Genomic DNA, 20,030 nt, shown 5'->3' on the forward strand with positions numbered 1-20,030 from the left:
CCCGATTTCAAACAATTTTTTTTTCATTTGTCCCCAAAAGCCCGACCAATGAGATAAAAATTATGTTTCCGCCCGGGCAGGCCCTAATTTATTTAAATATAATTGAACATAATGTTCATTTGGGCTGACCCTAATTTCGCATATCTCTAATGTATCTTAGAGATTATCATGCACCATCCATAGGCCCAGGTCGGATATGGGCCTAATATCATATTTTCTAACTGGCCTGGGTTTAAAAAGATTCTTTAATAGGTTTGAGCTGGGTTTGGGCCCAAAATTATTAAATTTATATTTAGCCTATTTAAAACAGTTGATAAATTTAAATATTGCCATTTTTTTCTTCTGATGACAAGTGGGCCGGGCTTGGGAAATTTTTTTGAAACTTATTATGGGTTTGGGAATTTTTTTAATATAAGATATGGGCTGGGCCTGGATAATTATTCAAAAATAAAAATAATTATTTGTAATTTTTAAATTAAAAATTTTTTTTACTGCGGGCCAGGGCCGAGATTAGTTAAAAAATTATGGCCCATGAATCTCTGATGTATATACAATCCACTAAATTTTATTGACAAGTTTTATTTAAACTTATTAATACAAATATAACCTTATTTTACAGGGTTGCGAGAACATTCTATATGTTGTAACAAAACAAGAAAATGATAAACCGATTCCCTGGTTCATATTATTATTAATATTGATAGTGCTCTTAATCATATTGATTTTATTGCTTTCCTGTTTACTATATGCGAAGAGGAATAAGAGGAATCGATATCTACCACAAGAAAGCACATCAACTGTAATTAATTTAAAATGTTTTTTTTTAATTTATTCATTTATTTTAAAGGACCCAAATGTTAAAGACAAACCGAAAAAGGGTAAATTTAAAAATATATATAATTCTTTAGCTTATGTCATCGCCTACATTTAAATTGCTCAAATAAAAGAAATTTTAATATCTGTGAAAACATAGCCTTATACCATAATATATTCTTAAGTTAAGTAAAATAATTTTTAAAACAATCATTAACACATTACATTTTTTTATTTTTTGCTTAGACCTTTTAATATTATTTTATTATCTAAAAATGATATAGGAGGGGCAACATTTCTTGGCTCAAAAGATCTATCATCTGCTACAGCTAAAATTATTCCCCCAAAAAATGTGAGTAGCATGACTCTTGATAGTGTTTCTATGGGAGAAACTGCCCGTAGAAAGGATTCAAAAGATTTAAAGGGTCAAATGAAAGATAATTTAAAAGATGACAAAAATAAATCTAAAAAAGAGACCAAAGACGGCAAATATTCTCCTCCCAACTCTTCCTCTGATGACACCGCCAGTGGAAGCGAAAGATCCAATAAACATCCGGTTCCTAAACAGGCGGCTCGATCCTCTCTCTTGGGTGTGCTATTATTTAAATAATTCTACCCGGTTTTACCATTAATTTTTTGGCGGGGAATAGAGGAAATTTATTTGGGGAAAGGAATTTAGTTTTATTGGTTAAAATTATCTCCATATAGAAACTCTTAAGACTAATAGTATTCGTCTGATGGATCAATTTTTAAATGTATTAGATAAATTAAAATTTTAGTTTGCATTTAAAGCAACTTAGAAAAATTTTATTTATGGGAGTTTTCTATCTTTTTTTCTTCCTTGAAAGATTTCTTTCTAATTTTATTAATTATAATTACGTATCTTCTCAACCTCTAGATTCTGAATTAATAATAACATGAAGCATACTTAAACACAGGAGGTGTACAGACACCCTTAATAACCCCCTCCCCCGCTCAGGTTCCTTGCAGATACCATTGCAGTAAGAGGCCTCTAAGAGGAGGAACACATTTAGTTTTTTTGAGGACCAAGATTTTTGTGGTACCTCTAACTATCTAAAATTTATCTTTATTTATGTTGCCACTCATCACAAATCTAGGTATGTTAGGTCTTGCTGGACACAAAGTGCCTCTCCGACCTAAGATAGACCAAACTGAACCAACTTTTATGCCAGTTCAAATGGATGCGCCACGAGTACATAATATATCTTCCGACACGCGACGTGGCCCCAAAACATCTCTTCGTAGATCGAGTTCACCATTCGGTAGAGTTATAACAGGTGTGTTTAGGGAAAATATCTTTTATTATTTGTGTGGATTTTTTTAATTAATGGTTAGGTAATTGATTTATAATATGTTAGAAAATTTTTATTTATGCTAATTCAAAAATTATACGTATATTGATTCGATTCGAATACATGTACAAATAATCATTTATGGGCATTATTTTTATTGTCAAAAAATTATTTTAGGCAATATTTATAAAATTTTGGGTTTTAAATTAATCAAAATATGCAATATTTTTATTACCAAAAATTAATGTTTAGGGCAGTATTTACAAAATAGTGAGCAAGTAAAAATATGGTTAGTTAATTAAAATTTTCCAACCAGTTTTTATTAAAAATTATATACGAAAAAAAAATCAATCTCAAATAATCAAAAACTAAAAAGTTCTTCATTTGAAATTTTTTATAGATATTTAATTTCTTTTTTATAAATAGATAAAAATAAAATCGAAGGTTAATAAGTTACTTAGAAACGCGAATCCATAAAAAATTTGAACGGCAAATTTTTAAACTTATGTTCTGATGTAGACGTTTTTAAGGATCGCCAGTGAGTTGGTTAATTTTTCTTCCTATCCTATTCAGAAAATAAACTGTCTGTTGTCGAAGTTTTCAAGAGTTGATATAACGACAGGAATGAATTTCATGTTATTAACTGTGAATATTTGTTTATGTTGATTTCAGGAGCCAAAAGATAGTTTTCGTGGGTGTTGGATTTTGCAAATATGTCTAAGTGTAATCCCAAGCAATATAAATCAAGGTTAAATTATCATTTCTCTTACTACCTGAAGTGGGACCTGGGGGCTCTAGAGACTTGGATGTTGGCTCTTCTTAAGGCTTTGAGTAATATATTGTTAACTGCGCAATGTCTAGGATGACTGCCGTAAAAAATCGGCAGTGTAATGGATGATGTCTATTTTCGTCCACTCTGATGTTTCAATGAGAACAGGTGAACGGGGAAACTATATTGCAAACAGTGCAAAGTCCAATCAATAATTTTTCGGAATATAGATTAAGACTGAGGTTTTGGCTAGGAATAGTTTCAATCCATTTATTATCACTGTCAAGTTGTCAAATCTAAATAATTAAACTATCTTTGTGAAATTGCAAATAAAACTTCAAATGCTGTAGGTATTATTTACATACGCTATTAATTAAGTTCAGATATCCCTTTTTATAATATAGCAAGTCTTTATAAATAAATTACTGGTTATATTTAATAATAAAACAATATAATCAATAATTATATTTCATTATACTAATAAGAGATTATTTACAACATTTAATATTATTATATTCAACAAATTAAAATAGGTAATTATAACATTTTATAACTTAATCTACAAGATGGCAGTGCTGATTACTTCTTCTTTCTATAGTCTATCAATATTAAATATACCTAAAACGATTTATTCGTTAATCGATATATAATCCGTATTTTAGTAATAATCGAATCGAATATAAATAGGAAAAAATATTTCAAATAATTTTTTATATCTAATTATTCGTACATTAAATTTTTCGTATTATTCGAAATATTTGAAACTACGTAAATATTGTAATTTATTCATGAATATTTTAAATTATTTGTAAGTATTTAACATGTTTCTTAGGGAATATTTTATTTTTTTTATCTTTATTTCCACATTTATGAATCACACATTTATAAATCCATTTAAAATTTTAATAATCTAATTTTTCGAGAGTTTGAAAAAATCTTTGAATTATTTTTGAAAAAGAAAGATTTTTGATTAAATTTTACTTAAAATTCCATATCTGTTTAGTAAAAAAAAATTTCATAAGCAAATCTTTTGTAATATTTTATTTATGCATAATAAATTATTCAAGATGAAATCACAATTTCATTTTACAAAAATGTTTAAAGATTTATTCGAAAAAGTTTTGAGGATTTTTTCACACTCTGATATTTTCATTTTTGAAAAATATTTTAATGAATTTAAATCTCAAATCGAATATTCGATTAATCAAATAATGTTTTCTATTATTCGTACGATTTGTAAGAATACGAATAATATAATTATTCAATTCGAAAATACGAATCGAATACAAATAGTGCAAATATTGTTCTATTTATATTTTAACACATTTTTTATTGCTAAAATAAGGTTTCAAGCATTTTTATATAAATTTCTAATAAGCAGATTATCAGTTTAAATTTTTTGATCAAGCAAAATATGGCCACTTTAAATAGTTGAATGAAAATTTTAATTATATATCCTAACTAAATTTACAATGGTATGAAAGTTGAGGATTTTATTTTACAATACAAGTAATATGAAATATTTAATCAAAAATTTATTGAGATCTTTACCACTCTTGTGACAAATTTTCTTTCAAAACTTTACTCCATTTAGATTTATTTAATTTTTTCCTATTTTTTATTTTATAAAATTTGTGGTGAGCAAGTAGACTAATAGGAATATATCTCTTTAACTATAAACCAACATTACAGACATTGTTTTATTATATATATATAGATGATCCAACTTCGATGATTCAGATTAAAAAAGCAAAAATCACGCCACCTAATGATATGAAACTTGGTTAAATAATGTGATTAGTATGTAAATAATTTCATAAAATGTAAATATCTTATGTACCTATCATTTTTATTAGTCATTCATTATGCTTACTTATATATAATAAAATTGAAAATTAATAAATTCATTTAAAATCAAATGCTTTATTTTATAAATATAATTTCTTATTTTACCATGTTTATAATATAATAAATACTTATTATTATTGTCTACTCTTGCTTTTATAATATTTAGTATAAATGATGAATATAAATTTTGGTCTTATATAGCGTAACAACTTTGTTAATATAGCTCGCTACCTTTTCTGAGTAAAAGAAAGGTAACTTTCGCTTTTTGGGAATGTATATAAATAGTTGCGTCTAATTTTTATTTTATTTTATTATAGCTTAAAAAAAATGTATTACAATTTAATTTATGTAATTTTTAAAAAAATACTTTTATTTTAGAATTAAATTTATCGGTCAAACGTCTTCTATTGTTTGTAGATTAAATTACCGGACAATTTAAAAATAATATTAGAGAATAGATTATTGCAAAATAAAATATCCGTGTCAAAATTATATTTATAATAAAATATATCCTTTCATATTATGATTTCTATATAGGGAGTATAACAAATTTAGTTTTTAGTAACTTTAAAATTTATAGTATGTCTTTTTATAATTTGATATTCAAGAGTAGTTACTCTATATATGTTGGAAACTATTCTGGAAAAATCATGCCTTTAAATTAAAGAAATGCGCGATACAGTAGATTTAAGTTTAATGTGCTCAAACTCATGTCTATGAAGAAGAGCTCTTTTGCTAATCTTAACGACATATACAATAAATAATATTGTTTTTCTTCTTAAAGTTGCTTTTGCTTAATGTATTAACACTGGCGTAGATGTAACCTTCATACAAAAACATGAATAAGTAAAATTTTGTGTTTTCTTTATTGAAATCTACACGAAAATTTACTTTTATTTCTTTTAAATTGATACAATAGCATCCTTAATTTTTTTATTCCTATATCATCTTAGAAATTTTTTTTTCTATACGAATGTATTAATCAATTGTAATAATATTTATGTTTGTATTTAATTATCTTAGTATTTTAATTCTATTACTCTTTTATGTTCTGATTTAATTTTATATATCATAAAATTTTAATAAACATAAATATTTCACAACAGATGAGTATAAATATCATTTTTACAACTTGGTTGCTCACATTGAGATAAACCATAGTCATACCATCTGGTATTTTCAATTTTGTCAGGTATACAAAATAATAATTATGTTTATCATTTTTTTAAAAAATAACTTAAATTAATAAGGATTTATAAGAAAAACAAATTTCCTAAAAAATATTTAAATAAATTACAAAATTAAGTTTCATTAATATTGAATGGCATTTATATATAAAGAAATAATATTTTTTGTTTCTTAATGGATGGATATGCCCTCATATTAAATTATTTGATAAATAATTTTAAGGCCAAGTAAGATATATGTAGTAATGTGGAAATTATATGTATGATTACATGTATGATTACATTATAATACATGTATAGTTATTATAGATATAATGGAAATATATGTATGAATATATGGTATTATATCATTATATATTATGAATTAGTATATTCGTTAATTAGATATGTTTTATAATGATTATACATGTATGTATAATGTCGGGTGGTATTTAACTGCCTAAGATTATTATTAGAATGTAGAAACTTCTATTATAACCTTATATACGATTGATAGCTGAACTTAGGTCGCTTGATAGACGCGATGGTGCCCTTTGGACGACAATCCATAGACTCCTTAGGAGGGACAGAAGGATATACATAGCAAAGAAAGCTTTCGAGATTGACAGAGACATGAGAGAAAATAGAACTTTTGATGCCTATAAGAAGCTCAAGCTTTTCTGTAGTGCAAGAGTTTTCAAGCCTCTCCCATCAATCAGACTGGACAATAATAAATTGATTACCGACCCGGACAAACAGATGGCTCTATGGTTGGACTATTACATGGAAACCTTTGATTCAAGGAGACCAGTCGTATGTCCATCCTCTAGCCGTAGCGCAGTATCATCTGATGCTAACTTTTCTGTGGTGGAAATATCTAAGGCCATTAAAAAACTTAGGAAGAATAAATCTCCAGGTCCAGATAACATCTTAGGAGAACATCTGAAAGCTGCCCCCGGTTTCTCAGCTCTTGCTGGGGTTGTTCAATAGGATTTGGGTTATGGGAAGATGCCAGCTGACTGGAATATGACAATTTTTTATAACTTCCCCAAAACCCCAAATCCTGTTAAATTTAAGGATTACAGATCTATTGCTCTCACATCCATCGTGTCTAAGGTTTTCATGATTCTTTTAAAAAACCGCATTCTTTCGACCACGCCTAATCTTCTGTCCAAATACATCTGTGCCTACCGCCCAAACAGGAATATTAATGAACCTATATTGGCATTAAAGATACTAATACAGAAGTGTGACAAATATAAATTACCATTCTAGTTTCGTCGATTTTAAGCGAGCGTTTGACAGTGTTATTCATGATTCTTTGTGGGCAATCCTAGAAGGATGTGGCATTGACGGAAACATCATTAGGATTCTAAAGACACATTACAGTAATCTCTTCGCCTCGCTTAAAATTATTAATAAAGTTTCTCCCCCCTTTAGAACTAAAAAAGAAGTAAAACAAGGGTGTGTCGTCTCCCCGCTGTTGTTTAATATAGTTATGAATAAAATAATTATTGATACGCTGGGAGCTGCAAATCTTCTGGAACTTGGACTTAAGGAGCCATGGTTTTTGGAAAATAGGGTGATTTGCTATGCAGATGACTTAGTTATGATCGCCAAGAGCTTGGAGGAGGCCCACAATTTAGTCTTGATACTTAATTCTTTCAGCTTAGAGGTTGGATTGGATATAAACTTCGATAAGACGGTGATTATGCCTTCATCTCATGCGCCCCCATTGATTGATTGGATGGTTGGGGGAAAGTTGGTCAAGGTGGTGTCCTCCTATAAATATCTTGGGGTGAACATGGATAATAGAGGTAGCTGTCACGAAGAACTAAAAATAAGAATTCATAACGCAAGGGTTGCTTTTTACAAATATTTCAAACTGTGGAAATCCAGGGAGATATCGGTTCACACTAGGTTACGTATTTTCAATTCCACCATCATCCCAATTCTCCTTTACGGCGGTGATATATGGGAGATTACGAAAACAGAGATAAGGAGGTTACAGGTGTTCGTCAACAAATGTCTTAGGATAATAAACGGCATTTTTTACCCTAACATTATCTCTAATGTTAACCTTTGGCGGAGGTCACGTCACACTCTAGTGCAAGTGGCTTTGAAAAAGAAACGTCTGACCTTTTTTGCTCACATTCTGTGGAATCACACAAATAGTAGCCTGGTCCTGGAGGCGATCCATTGGTTATACTCATTCAACGGCAAAGTCTATGGGAATTATAAAACTTTATGGTTTTATAGGGCAGTGAAGGATATTTTGGATTTACCTCAACGCGAATCAGTTTTTAAGGTTGAATAAGGATAAGAAATCAATAAATAAACTGTTGAAGATCAAATCAAATTATATGAACCTCTCATAAACTGCTCCCTGACACAGGTTATTTTTATTTTTGTTTTATCTTCTTTATTTTACTTTTGCTCCCTTTTCTCTCTCCTTATTCTGTATTAAACTTTTCCTTTCATCTATTATTTGCTATCATTTTTCTCATCTTAAAGTCAGGTCCCCCTTTGCCTTTAAAATCTATTATGTATATAAGCATCTTATGGGTGTGGGCTGTGCTTATTTTGTCATTTCCACATCAGCCCATAGACGTTTAAGTAATAGTCCTTGGACTATTACGCGTACAAGTACGTGCGGCTTGCCCACAAACGTGTGAAGGGCTCCTCATTTTTATCCCCTTTTAATTTGCCCAGTCAGATGGATTATGAGGAAAACCTAACGTAGCTCTGTTGTATCCACAACTAGAGGGCGTAAACGTTCTATATCACGTATCACGTATTAATGATTGTTGCATATTTGTAAATAAATGACTTGAATGAAAATACTAAATTGATGAAAAACAACAATAAACCAATGGAATAAATAATAATTTTTTTTCTATATATAATTCTAATTGATCATAGCCAGCGTCTACATGGCAGTATATTCATTGGATGCAAACCCCCCTCAAAAAAATATATCTACCCCCCTAAAAATACTAAAATGTTATCCATAGATAATTTAAAGATGTAATGGAAAATTTTCTAGATTATTATAGCCTACCCCCCCCCCCAAATGCCTACCCCCTACCCCTTTATAGATATTGGGATGCAAATTGTTCCTACCCCCCCCCCCGCTCATGTAGACACTGATCATAGCAAAAAAGTATAAGAATCATCTCATCTTTTTAGATATAAAAACTTGAATAAAATAAATATATTACATATTAAATAGGGCTAGAAGTCAGTATCAATTATTTTTACAAGATAAAATATTACTATAATGATTATTTCATGGATAACAAAGAATGGGGGGGGGGGAGCATTAATTCAGCATTATAAGCATTGTTGCAGTAAACGATCAATTCATCTTTTCCTCCATACCATAATATTTTGGGTCATCTTCTATAAAACAAGATTAAGATTTGTAAAAAATATTAGGGCAGACCTGATTTTGTCAGGATTCTCCTTGTGATTTGTTGAGTCATAGTTACTGCACCTTTCATTAATTTTAAAATTGATGATTAAATTATTTAATATAGTGAATATAAAATATATGTTTTATTATGATGGAAGAAAAATGCCAAAGTAACTAATAAAATTATAGACTATTATTACCTAAAGAAACAATTACTAACTTCTAGAAATCTATATTATCTTGTTGGGATCACAAAGTTTTGACATTATTTGTAAAATATTTTTATCACACTCAATATTCTCATGAATGATGTTTGTTGGAAACATCAACTCATTCTAAAAGATATTAAAATATGTAGATTAAAAGAGTATACCATGAAATTTGATTTATTTTAAGAAATAGTATGATTATCCTAATTTCGAAGATATACGGGCTCATTTCTTGATTGAATAAAGATTTATATAATTCAAATTTCTTCCAAATTTTTAAAGGAATAATACAGATTTCCTTTCATTTCCAAAATTTTAGCTTATATTTTAAAATATAAATAATTATTACCTATGCTTGAATTAAGCCTGAAGATTACCAATTGTTTTTAATATATCTGATGATAATTGCAAAATAGTTTATGTTACATATATGTAACATTTCAATTTAAAGCTTTTATTTATTATAGTCTAAGTGTTTTTATATATTTCCCATTTAAATGATTACTATTTAAGGCATTATGTTATATTTGGACTTGTTATTATATTATAAATAACATTTTATTTCATTTTATAATAATGTTTATTTTATAAATCATGGTTAAAGGTTTTACTTTAATTGGGTATGTTATAATGAAATTCGTATATCTATATTATAATATTCTGATGTCCTCACTACGTCATCGCTACGTCATGTCATCGATACGTATTTTTTTTTATTTGTTGATTTTATTTATTTATTTTATACAAACAGATGAATGGAATTTTGAGAATTGATGGTGTACACATACCTAACATGGATTGAGAGATTTGAAAAATCGTCTTTGAATTGATAAAAATATTCCCTTATCTTTGTAAATATGAATGAAACTTTTTATTTCACTTAATCCTTTCTTTATACTTTAGATTACCTTATCAATTTTCATCTCATATTATCAATTACACATTAATGCAGTGGCCCCTACACTTTTTGAGCGAATGAAGCAGAATACCCCCATGAAAAGTACCCCCTTGAAAAGTATCCCCTCCCTTCGAAAAAATTATAATTATGAAACCCATAAATTTCAAAAATAATTTTTATTGCATCAATTTTTAATATATAATATAAATAAAATGCAAAAAATATAACTTTATAAATATTATTTTTTTAAATTAATAATTTAGATAAATTAGGGGAAGAGAAAGCGAAAGAATTTATAATTTCATCAGTATTTAATTGTTTAAATAAAAAATTTTTCATTGATAATATGGTTAAATTATTGAGAAAAGAATCTTTCATGGTACTGCGCAGTCTTGTTTTAATTAATTTAATTTTACTCATGACTCTTTCGGCAGTACATGAGGTTGTGGGGATGGTTAATAAATATTTATATAAAATTCTTAAATTAGGGAAAGCAGAAAAATTTAAAAGTAAACGATAAGGTAAAATAAATGAATAGTTTTTTTTTTCCAATGTAAATCGTAAGTCTCTGAATTATCATCATCATCAGAAGAAGCTAAATAATGTATTGGTAAATATTTTAATTAAATAAATTTACAATTCTCAGAATCTGACAAATCTTTAGATTCTTGAACCTCTAAGTCATGAGTAGTAATTACATTCCCCATTTTGGCCATCTTATAAATATTTCTAAACTTCAACATTTCTTCGAAAATTTGACTTGAATTTAAATTGTAAAATTCACAGATATCCTCGATATCTTCTTTAATAATTGATTTTTCTGCCATTCCCTTTGGCGTAAAAAATGTTGTTTGATGTAAAAATTTCATGGAATCATCATTAAATCTTTCGTTAAACTGCATAATAATTAAATAGAGTGCAGCATAAAACACACCTATTTTAAAGCTAAAAACAAATTATATTTAATGATGAAAGTATATATCATATACCTCTCCTTTTTGGTTTGTAATGTTTGAAGTCTAGAACTTTCAAAATCAAAATGTAGAATTCTCTCCTTCATAAAATCTTGCGCCTTTGAAAAAACATCCAAAAATTCAATGTTATTATCTATAAGATTTAAAAATAATTTAGACAATAATTTATATTATACTTCTCAAATTAATCAAGCAATCTTTTGTCAATTGAATTTGATTTATTGCATACCCTATATCCTTCGAAATTGCAATTTTGTACAAGCCAAACTTGTTATCAACAATATTTTATCCAAAACACAAAGTGATAAGATAAAATCAAATTTTTCTATTTTAAGATTATAGCACTAGCCATAGTGGAAGTGGCAGGATCTTCAGAATCCTTCTGCCCTCAAGGCATCATAAAGTAGAAAAAAATTTACAATAGCTTTATATGAGGATAACCAGCTTCTAAATAAAAAAACATTTTAAATCTAAATAAATAAGGTACTATTACCGAGTGGTATTATTGATGCGTAGAAATCGTTCGATTTTTTCAGATCATTACACTGAAATTTTTTGAGTACCTCATATCTTTTTACACCATTAAAATAGACATAAATCTCATCTAGTATTCCTAGAACATTTCGAAGTTCTTTAATTGATTGGCATAATTGAACAACGATTAAATTTAATCGATGACAATAACACCAAATAAAATCTGCCTTTGGCGCCTCTGCTCAATAAAGGCTTGCACACCATTGATTCTTCAACTCATGTTTGAGGCGCCATCATAACTTTGCCCAACTAGATATTCAAGGGGTAAATTCATCGAGCCAAGTTTGGATATTATATTATGCTTTATATCGAGACCTGTGGTATTTCCCGTACAATATATGTCAATCAGTCTTTAAACAGGCTTCGGCGTCTCACTATTTTCAACATATCTTACTATCATAGCTATTGCTTCTGATTTCGAAACATCGTATGTGCCATCAACTATGATTGAAAAGCACCTGTTAAATGTAATCTCATTTTGAATTTTTTTTATAACCATATTTTTCATGGTTCAATGAGAATGTTTATGTTATTATATGATAATAGGTATGAATATAATTTCGTTTTTAATCCCTTATTTTTTTTATCCTTTTTTCTTTCTTTATTTTGCTGTGTATACATTTTTAGTATAGGTTCATAATCTGCAATAAGCTTAATAAGGGCAATCATATTGCCTTCTTGTTGCCTGTTCCCCCACAAGGCTTGGTTACGAGATATTAAATAATCTAAACATCTTATTATAATTCTTATAATAGAACGGTTATTATCTACACATTCTTTCTGAGGTGTTATAAATTTTAATATCGAATTTTTATTATGAGAAAGCCTTCCATAATCGGCCATCATATGTGCCTGTGAAGATTCATGCAGAATAATATCACGATTAATAATTTGCCATTTATCTAGACCTTCACATGTCCATTTTGAATTTGCGTGTGGACCACTAAATAAGAGACATGTTAAGCAAAAAACTTTATACATTTTAATACTATAAGTAATCCAATTTCTAGGAATTTTGCTATTGTCAATATTGGTTAATATTTTAGACATATTTTAAAATTGGAAAAATAATTTATGACAAGAAATTTCGGATAACAAATTTACTAAACATCGACCAAAATTTCCGTCAATATATTAAATTAAATATTAAGTGGGGGGGGGGGGTCTTATTGTTACATTTATAAACCAGAAATCACATGATCATGATGGATGTTAAAAAAAAAGTACCCTCACTCAAATTTACTGAAGCAGTTGCTTCGGACCCCCCCCCCACCCCTTTCCTTGTAGGGGCCCCTGCATTAATAAAATCTCTACAAGATACTCAACTTGTATATTTATTTTGAACATACTCACAATTTTTGTCAGTACTTACATTACAATTTTTTATACTCACATTTTTCTTTCATAACAAATAATTAAGAAGATAACCAAGTATATTTAAATATTTTATCCTAACCTATTTATAATCTCCAATCCTTATAAATAACTCTTTCTTTATTTTTTTCCTCTCCCTTAATGAATTTATTTATCACTAAATTTTATTATCTCATTCTTTTCTTTCTATCTCTATTATCTATTAACCACTATTTCTCAAAACCTTATCAATTCTTTAATTTAATTTTTATAATAATATTTTATACCTTCTATTTCCCCCCTTTTTTTAATCTTTCGCATCAGGCCTATTATCTTATTACTACTTTTTTTATATACGAAAAATGTATTTCTGTTACAGGTCATTATCATTGGCATTCTTATTTTTTCCCGATCATTCAAGAGCACAGAATAAAAATAAAATCAATAATGGAGTATATTATTAATCTATGAATTGGTCAGAACTGGATAATTACTTTCTAAGTTCCAACCATGTCTGGAACATAAGCTTATATTCACCATTAACGCTGGTAATCATTCCATTTTTATCTAATTCCATATAAACAGATCTTATTTTTAAATTAATTAACTACCTAGCTGACCTCTAAATATAACAGATGGTACGAATTATCAAACGACTACTATAAAAGATTGGGATGTAGCTATTGTGTCATGCTTTATTGAGTATTCGAGCATATACCCTCGGTAGCTTACCAACCTCTATTCTCACAAGCAGATTAATTCTCTTCAGACGGGTAACGAATACAGATTCACACAAAACTAAAGGGAATGTCTCACTTTTACAGTTAGTTAAGGATGCGGGGACCCATTCCACTTTTAATGAGTTCAAATATATAAGGCATAAAGTTAATAAAATTACTCACCACAACTAGAACTGCGAGATTTGTTAATTATAATAGCTCGCACCGAAAGATATACCCTCATTTCATATGATAATGGTAGGCATATTTACTAGTATTTTATTTGTTTTAACATTTTCACATCCACTCATAGAAATTATGATCCACTTGATATTGTTGAGAGATAGAAAGCCAAAAAATATTCTCATATATTTATAAAATCAAACCACACATCTTACTCTTTCAAAAAGATACTAATTGATTCTCTAAACTTATTAGTCAAAGGGCCAAACTTTGAAATCTCTGAGAATTAAAAAATAAATTTTCAAATTCTTTTAATTTGTAATTATTCAAAGATACCTAACCATAGCCAATAGATGATGATTTTGTATATAACGGAAAAAATATATTTCATTTTTATAAATTAGAGATTTCACACGGATATATATTAATAAAATTGTGTCTATAAAAAATAAAATTTAATATATAATAAAATACTTTGGAAATTACTTAAATAAGGATAATCTTTTAATTTTGACGCCACAAAACCTAAAATTTTTATTTCCATTAAAATTTTTGTTGGACATATGCAATATTATATAAAAAAAAATTTAAGTGAATAGTAGAAAAAATATATTTTGAATTTAAATATAAAAAATTGAGTGTAAAAGTTTAAGTAAGAATATAAAAAAAAATAAAGGATATAAAAATAAAACTGTAAGGTAAAAAATAAAATGAGATATATATATGAAAAATATATAAGCTAAGAAATATAAGGATCGTAACAATGAAACACTTTTTTAAATTCAATATTTAATTGATACTAATATTATTAAAGGCTAAGCCGAGTCAACTTAGCACAAACTCGAGGTTTTTTTCAAAATATCTACTATATGAGCCGACTCGTTGATCTTGAGTTGGCTCACTATCTTAGATTCATGAGTAGACTTATTTTAATAGTATTATTTAATCTTAAGAATAAATACAATTTAAAGGAGTTTCATGATTAATGAACAAAAAAAGATATTTATTATATGATTATGAAACTATTACATCAATAATCTTTAAGGCAAATATAAAAAATTTTATTTTACTTTTGTGATTCTATTTTAGTTCATTTATATTTTGCCTAAGAAATCGAAGAGTTTGCCAAAAAAAATTTAACTTATAGTCTCAATAAAAAACATCACTTGCTGTTAGGAATTTTTTAGCAATTCAAACATCTGTCCCATGTGAATATACATTAAAAATACGAATCAAATATTTGCATTAATCGTATTTTCACTAATAATTATATTATTCCTATTAATAGGAATTAAATAATTCTTTATTCTTACGAACTATAAAAACATTATTCCATTTGATTCATCGAGTATTCGATTCGAAAATTAGATTCTTAGATTATTAAAATATATATTTGCCTTATTTGTATTTGATTCGAAGAATTTTTTTATTCGTATTAGTAAAATACTAATCGAATAATTCATTTAGGTATACCCAGGAATTCAGACAGAACTTGAACCGTTAAACTGATATTGAATGTTTTTATTTACCAAACCTAAGCCAGCCGTAAAAGAATTAGTCATTCGACCAAAAACGCCTGTGAACCTTTTGACATTTTAACTTCTTTAAAGATGATTAATAATTTATTTATGGTGCTAGCTATTAAATCGATTAAAGTTTAAAAAACGATAATGAATTTTATTTGTAATTCTTTTGGTATATATACATTTATATAATTATCCATTTTAATAATATGCAATTTGATTAACCTCGATAATATAATATTACATGTCGGAAAGTTATAATAATATACAAATAACGTCCTTTTAAAATATATAACGTGACCATTTAAAATATATCTTAACCTTTACAATAATAAATATTCAGATGTAACATATCTTCTTTCCCACACCTGAAATTTTACATCCACTACCATTAGAGTAATATAGTTTGTCAATATTCACGATACCATTATCATTATATTGTTGATCATGTTAATTTCTACATATGTTAGTAACGATGGCAAATTATATAATCCCTGGAAATCCAAATAGGCTGTGTCAAATTCTATAATCCCCGGAGATCCAAATAGGCTGTATCATCATTTTGATAGTGCCCTTTATCATTATCATAAATTCTATAATCCATGGAATCTAAATAGGCTGCATCTATCCTTTTGATAGTGCCCTTTATCATTATCATAAATTCTATAATTTTGTTTAAGTTTTAACGGTTGGCCTTCGTCTTTAGTAACTGGGTAGTAAACATAGTTCTTCGGCGATTAATTGATCGCGAATTCTTAGTTCTTTATTATGGATTCAGTAGGGCCGCGACTTAATCTAATGATATTCCTCCTCTAAATCGTCAATAAAAAATTTTGAGGATTTTTTATGTGTCTATAGTCGTCAATAGCCCATTTATCTCATTCATCTTTTATCCATAATTGCTAAATCAATTTATTTATTTTAAACAAAAAAAAATTATAATTCTATATAACATTTAACTTGACCGAAAACCGCGCGATTTTTACCTCGTCGCCAAATATTAAATCGATTAAAGTTTAAAAAACGATAATGAATTTTATTTGTAATTCTTTTGGTATATATACATTTATATAATTATCCAATTTAAATTCTAATAATATGCAATTTGATTAACCTCGATAATATAATATTACATGTCGGAAAGTTATATACAAATAACGTCCTTTTAAAATATATAACGTGACCTTTTAAAATATATCTTAACCTTTACAATAATAAATATTCAGATGTAACACTAGCTACCCAAGTTGGCATATGGAATTGATCCCAGCCCTAAAATTTACTTTTCCACCATATAGATATAATTTGACAGAAGAGCATTTGAAAATAAAATTTTAAACATAAATCTAATACGCTTGTATGTTAAATCTCTAAATCGGTTTTTAAGGCTCAAACTAAACCGAATCTGAACCATAAACTCTTATTTTTATCTGAATCTATACCCAAACCGATATTCATTACGGTTTTGATCCATTGGCGAACAAATATTTTCTAAAGCAAGGATTCTTGTCATAAAAAAAGGCACAGTCTTTTAAACAAAACAAATTTAATGTGTACAGGTTCTTGGTTCAATAATGAAATAGGAAAAGGGAATGGGCTTTCAAACAAAACAAATTTGATGAGTAGAGGCTCTTGGTTAAAAAATGAAAAAGATCTACCACCACCCTTAAATCCAACTTCTAATTCCTTCTAGTTCAGTTCAACAAACAAAGACATTAGCATTTATTTAAATTATTTATTAAATTATTCAAATTTGTTTGATTTCTTTAACAAAATATTTTTTAAAAAAATAAGAATTAATTAGGTAAAAAATTAAGATCAGCCCTGGACCAGTTTTTTTATTATATAGGATCATGGTCCAAGCTAGACTTTATGAGGACCATGGTTTTGGATCAAAGAGACCTTCACTATTATGTAATATAAATCAGAGACAGACCTTCAGAAATCAAAATCTTAGGCATGGTGTGGATTTAAAATTTTTCATTTTAATTTATTATTATTTTTTAGTTCCAAATTTTTAATAAATAATTTCGAATTTTGGCTGCACTTTGCAAATTATTTCAATTGGGAAATGAAAATATAAGTAGTAAATGCATTTTACTTGCTTTATTTATGATTTTTCATCTGATATAATTTAAATTAATTTTTTTAAAAGAAAACTTATCTAAATTTTTAAGCCTGAGTTAGCAGAGATTTTTAATTTTTTAAAAATCTTTAGACCTATCCCAGATTTTTAAGATCATATAATTTTTTGGCCCCTACTGCAGTCCTAGGAAGTACCATGCTAAGCAGAGGTGTATCCAGACTCTTGCTAGAAAGGGGGGGGGAAGCACTATTAAATGTTATCCCCAATAAATTTTATTGAAGGCCTTTGGGTTCACTTATTGATAACCTTTGGCTATATTATATTTTTATAAAAATTTTCTTGGGGTTTTACTTTTTTTATTATTATAAAAATGTGTTTATTCTAAATATTTTAAATTTTAATTATTATTTTGAAAATAAGTTATTATTTTTTGCTTTCTTTCAAAGTCTTACGTAATATATGGTAGTGGGTAGTGATCTGCATTGGGCCTAATTTTTAAGCCCAGCCCTAAATTTTTTTAAAAAAGTTGCCTGCCTGGCTCTTACCTAAATTTTTTTTTAAAAAATTTATTAGCCCGGCCTGAATTTATTTAAATATAGAAATTAATTTTAATTACTCAAAATAAAAGACATGTTATATGTCGCTTAGTTTCAATAAATAAAATCAAATATTTTTATTTTACATAAAAAATTCAATATAAAATTGATAAATTTAGATATATTTAAAAAAAATTCCAAGGTCCGACCCAACCCGGCCAGAATTTTTTTAAAAAATATTAGGCCTGGCCCGTACCCAATTATTTTAAATAAAATTAGGCCCAAGCCCAGCCTGAATGGACTCGGGCTGGGTATGGGCCTGGCCTAACTTTGCAGATCTCTAATATATGGTATACAATTTTTGCTAAGAGAGGGGTGTGCAGGGGGGAAATTTTTATTATTCTAAGATATTTATTGCAATGAAAGGGATTTCTCCTTCTCGGTTACATGCTTGTAGAATATTATGCACACTTTCACCTCTACTATATAAGTTATTACAACACAAAAATTATTTATCATTGCAACAATAATAAACAAAACAAGTACCTAAATTCAAATTTACAAATGGCTATATATAATAAATTAATGTATCTAAAAATTATTATGCTTTATTAACTATCATACTATTTAAATATTCTTTTTTATATAATAAGAAGTTATGATATGTTTAAAAATCTTGATAAAGGTGAATCACATGAATCATAACTAGAATTAAAAAAGCTTGATATATTATTTTTTAATATTTTTTGTAATGCTTTAGATTTTTTATTCTTATTATTGCTTAAATTTAGGTTACGAAGTTTTTTCATTGAAGATCTAGTAATATTCTTTGGTGTAGAAAACAAAGGGGGATTCTGGATATTATGATCAATATTTATAGCATTGTTAATTTTTTTGACACTATCTGATAATTTAAGCTTATCATCCAATATTGATTGATTTTTTCCTAAAATACAAATTTTAACCAACATATATTAATAAGTTACTCTTTATATTATGTAGTTCTTTATTTTGTTTTGCATATTTCTGGAAATTAGGTTTGGCATAATATAAAACAGATTTATTTAGACATTGAGCACATGAATAAATCTATTAAGAATGTATAAAAATAATGTTAAAAATTATTCTACCAATTGGTTGCAAAATTTTTGTTGCATTTTTATATCATGTTTATCTTTTGAATTTAGAAAATCTTTATTTTTAAATTGTTCACTTAATTTAGACAATTTTAAAGAATTTGAACATTTCTTTATACGTACTTTGGGTTCTTTTAAGGAACCACACCATGAGCATAAAAATCTTATATTATCCTGCTTGCCTAACTAAATTTAAAATTAATACAAAAATAAATCCTACTATTTTGGATTAATTCTTCAAAAATACGATTCCTCCTAAAATCCATAATCATATAAGTTGAATAAATTTATAATTACATATATGTACGCGAAAGTGGTGGACATATCTCATTATATATATTAGATATCTCTAACTGAAAACTTTTTGAAACTCTAATATCATTGGTAACCATATTGAAATATACCTAATTACGAAAAACTGATTGAACCTACCTGACACCCCACTTTTTGATAGTAAATATTTAGTTTTTTTTTAATCCATTCTTAATCAATATATTCTATGACCCATGGATTATACTAAAGATTATGTTTAGTTGATTACAATTTCCCATTTTC

General features: G+C 27.5%; 1 protein-coding gene and 2 long non-coding RNA genes across 6 annotated transcripts; 2 read left to right on the forward strand and 1 right to left on the reverse strand.

Annotated features, from left to right (window-relative positions):
• The first annotated feature begins 730 nt into the window (after nt 1-730).
• Nucleotides 731-1,177, forward strand: LOC135926260 (uncharacterized). The gene is made up of 3 exons (XR_010571818.1): nt 731-799; nt 848-878; nt 1,098-1,177. It is a non-coding gene; the product is annotated as an uncharacterized LOC135926260 (long non-coding RNA).
• A 112-nt stretch (nt 1,178-1,289) lies between these two features.
• LOC135925780 (uncharacterized) lies at nt 1,290-4,657 on the forward strand. Its single transcript, XR_010571726.1, has 3 exons — nt 1,290-1,403; nt 1,932-2,111; nt 4,613-4,657. It is a non-coding gene; the product is annotated as an uncharacterized LOC135925780 (long non-coding RNA).
• Nucleotides 4,658-18,971: 14,314 nt separating this feature from the next.
• LOC135927136 (uncharacterized) lies at nt 18,972-19,875 on the reverse strand. Of its 4 annotated transcripts, XR_010571959.1 has the most exons (6): nt 19,773-19,875; nt 19,696-19,730; nt 19,599-19,657; nt 19,470-19,551; nt 19,326-19,428; nt 18,972-19,285 (listed from the first exon to the last, which is right to left on the reverse strand). XR_010571959.1 is itself a non-coding variant. In XM_065463081.1 (5 exons), the coding sequence occupies exons 1-5, from the start codon at nt 19,865-19,867 to the stop codon at nt 18,996-18,998; spliced, it is 582 nt and encodes a 193-aa protein (XP_065319153.1). In that variant the 5' UTR covers nt 19,868-19,869; the 3' UTR covers nt 18,972-18,995. The 4 variants fall into 4 exon arrangements, 2 of the variants coding, with proteins under 2 accessions (XP_065319153.1, XP_065319152.1); XM_065463081.1 differs by lacking the exon at nt 19,470-19,551 and having other exon boundaries at nt 19,773-19,869; XM_065463080.1 differs by having other exon boundaries at nt 19,470-19,657; nt 19,783-19,859.
• Nucleotides 19,876-20,030: the final 155 nt, after the last annotated feature.

This window comes from Gordionus sp. m RMFG-2023, chromosome 3 (assembly GCF_954871325.1).
Source record: "Gordionus sp. m RMFG-2023 chromosome 3, tfGorSpeb1-WG-v2, whole genome shotgun sequence".
NCBI classification, from domain to species: Eukaryota; Metazoa; Nematomorpha; class Gordioida; order Chordodea; family Parachordodidae; genus Gordionus; species Gordionus sp. m RMFG-2023.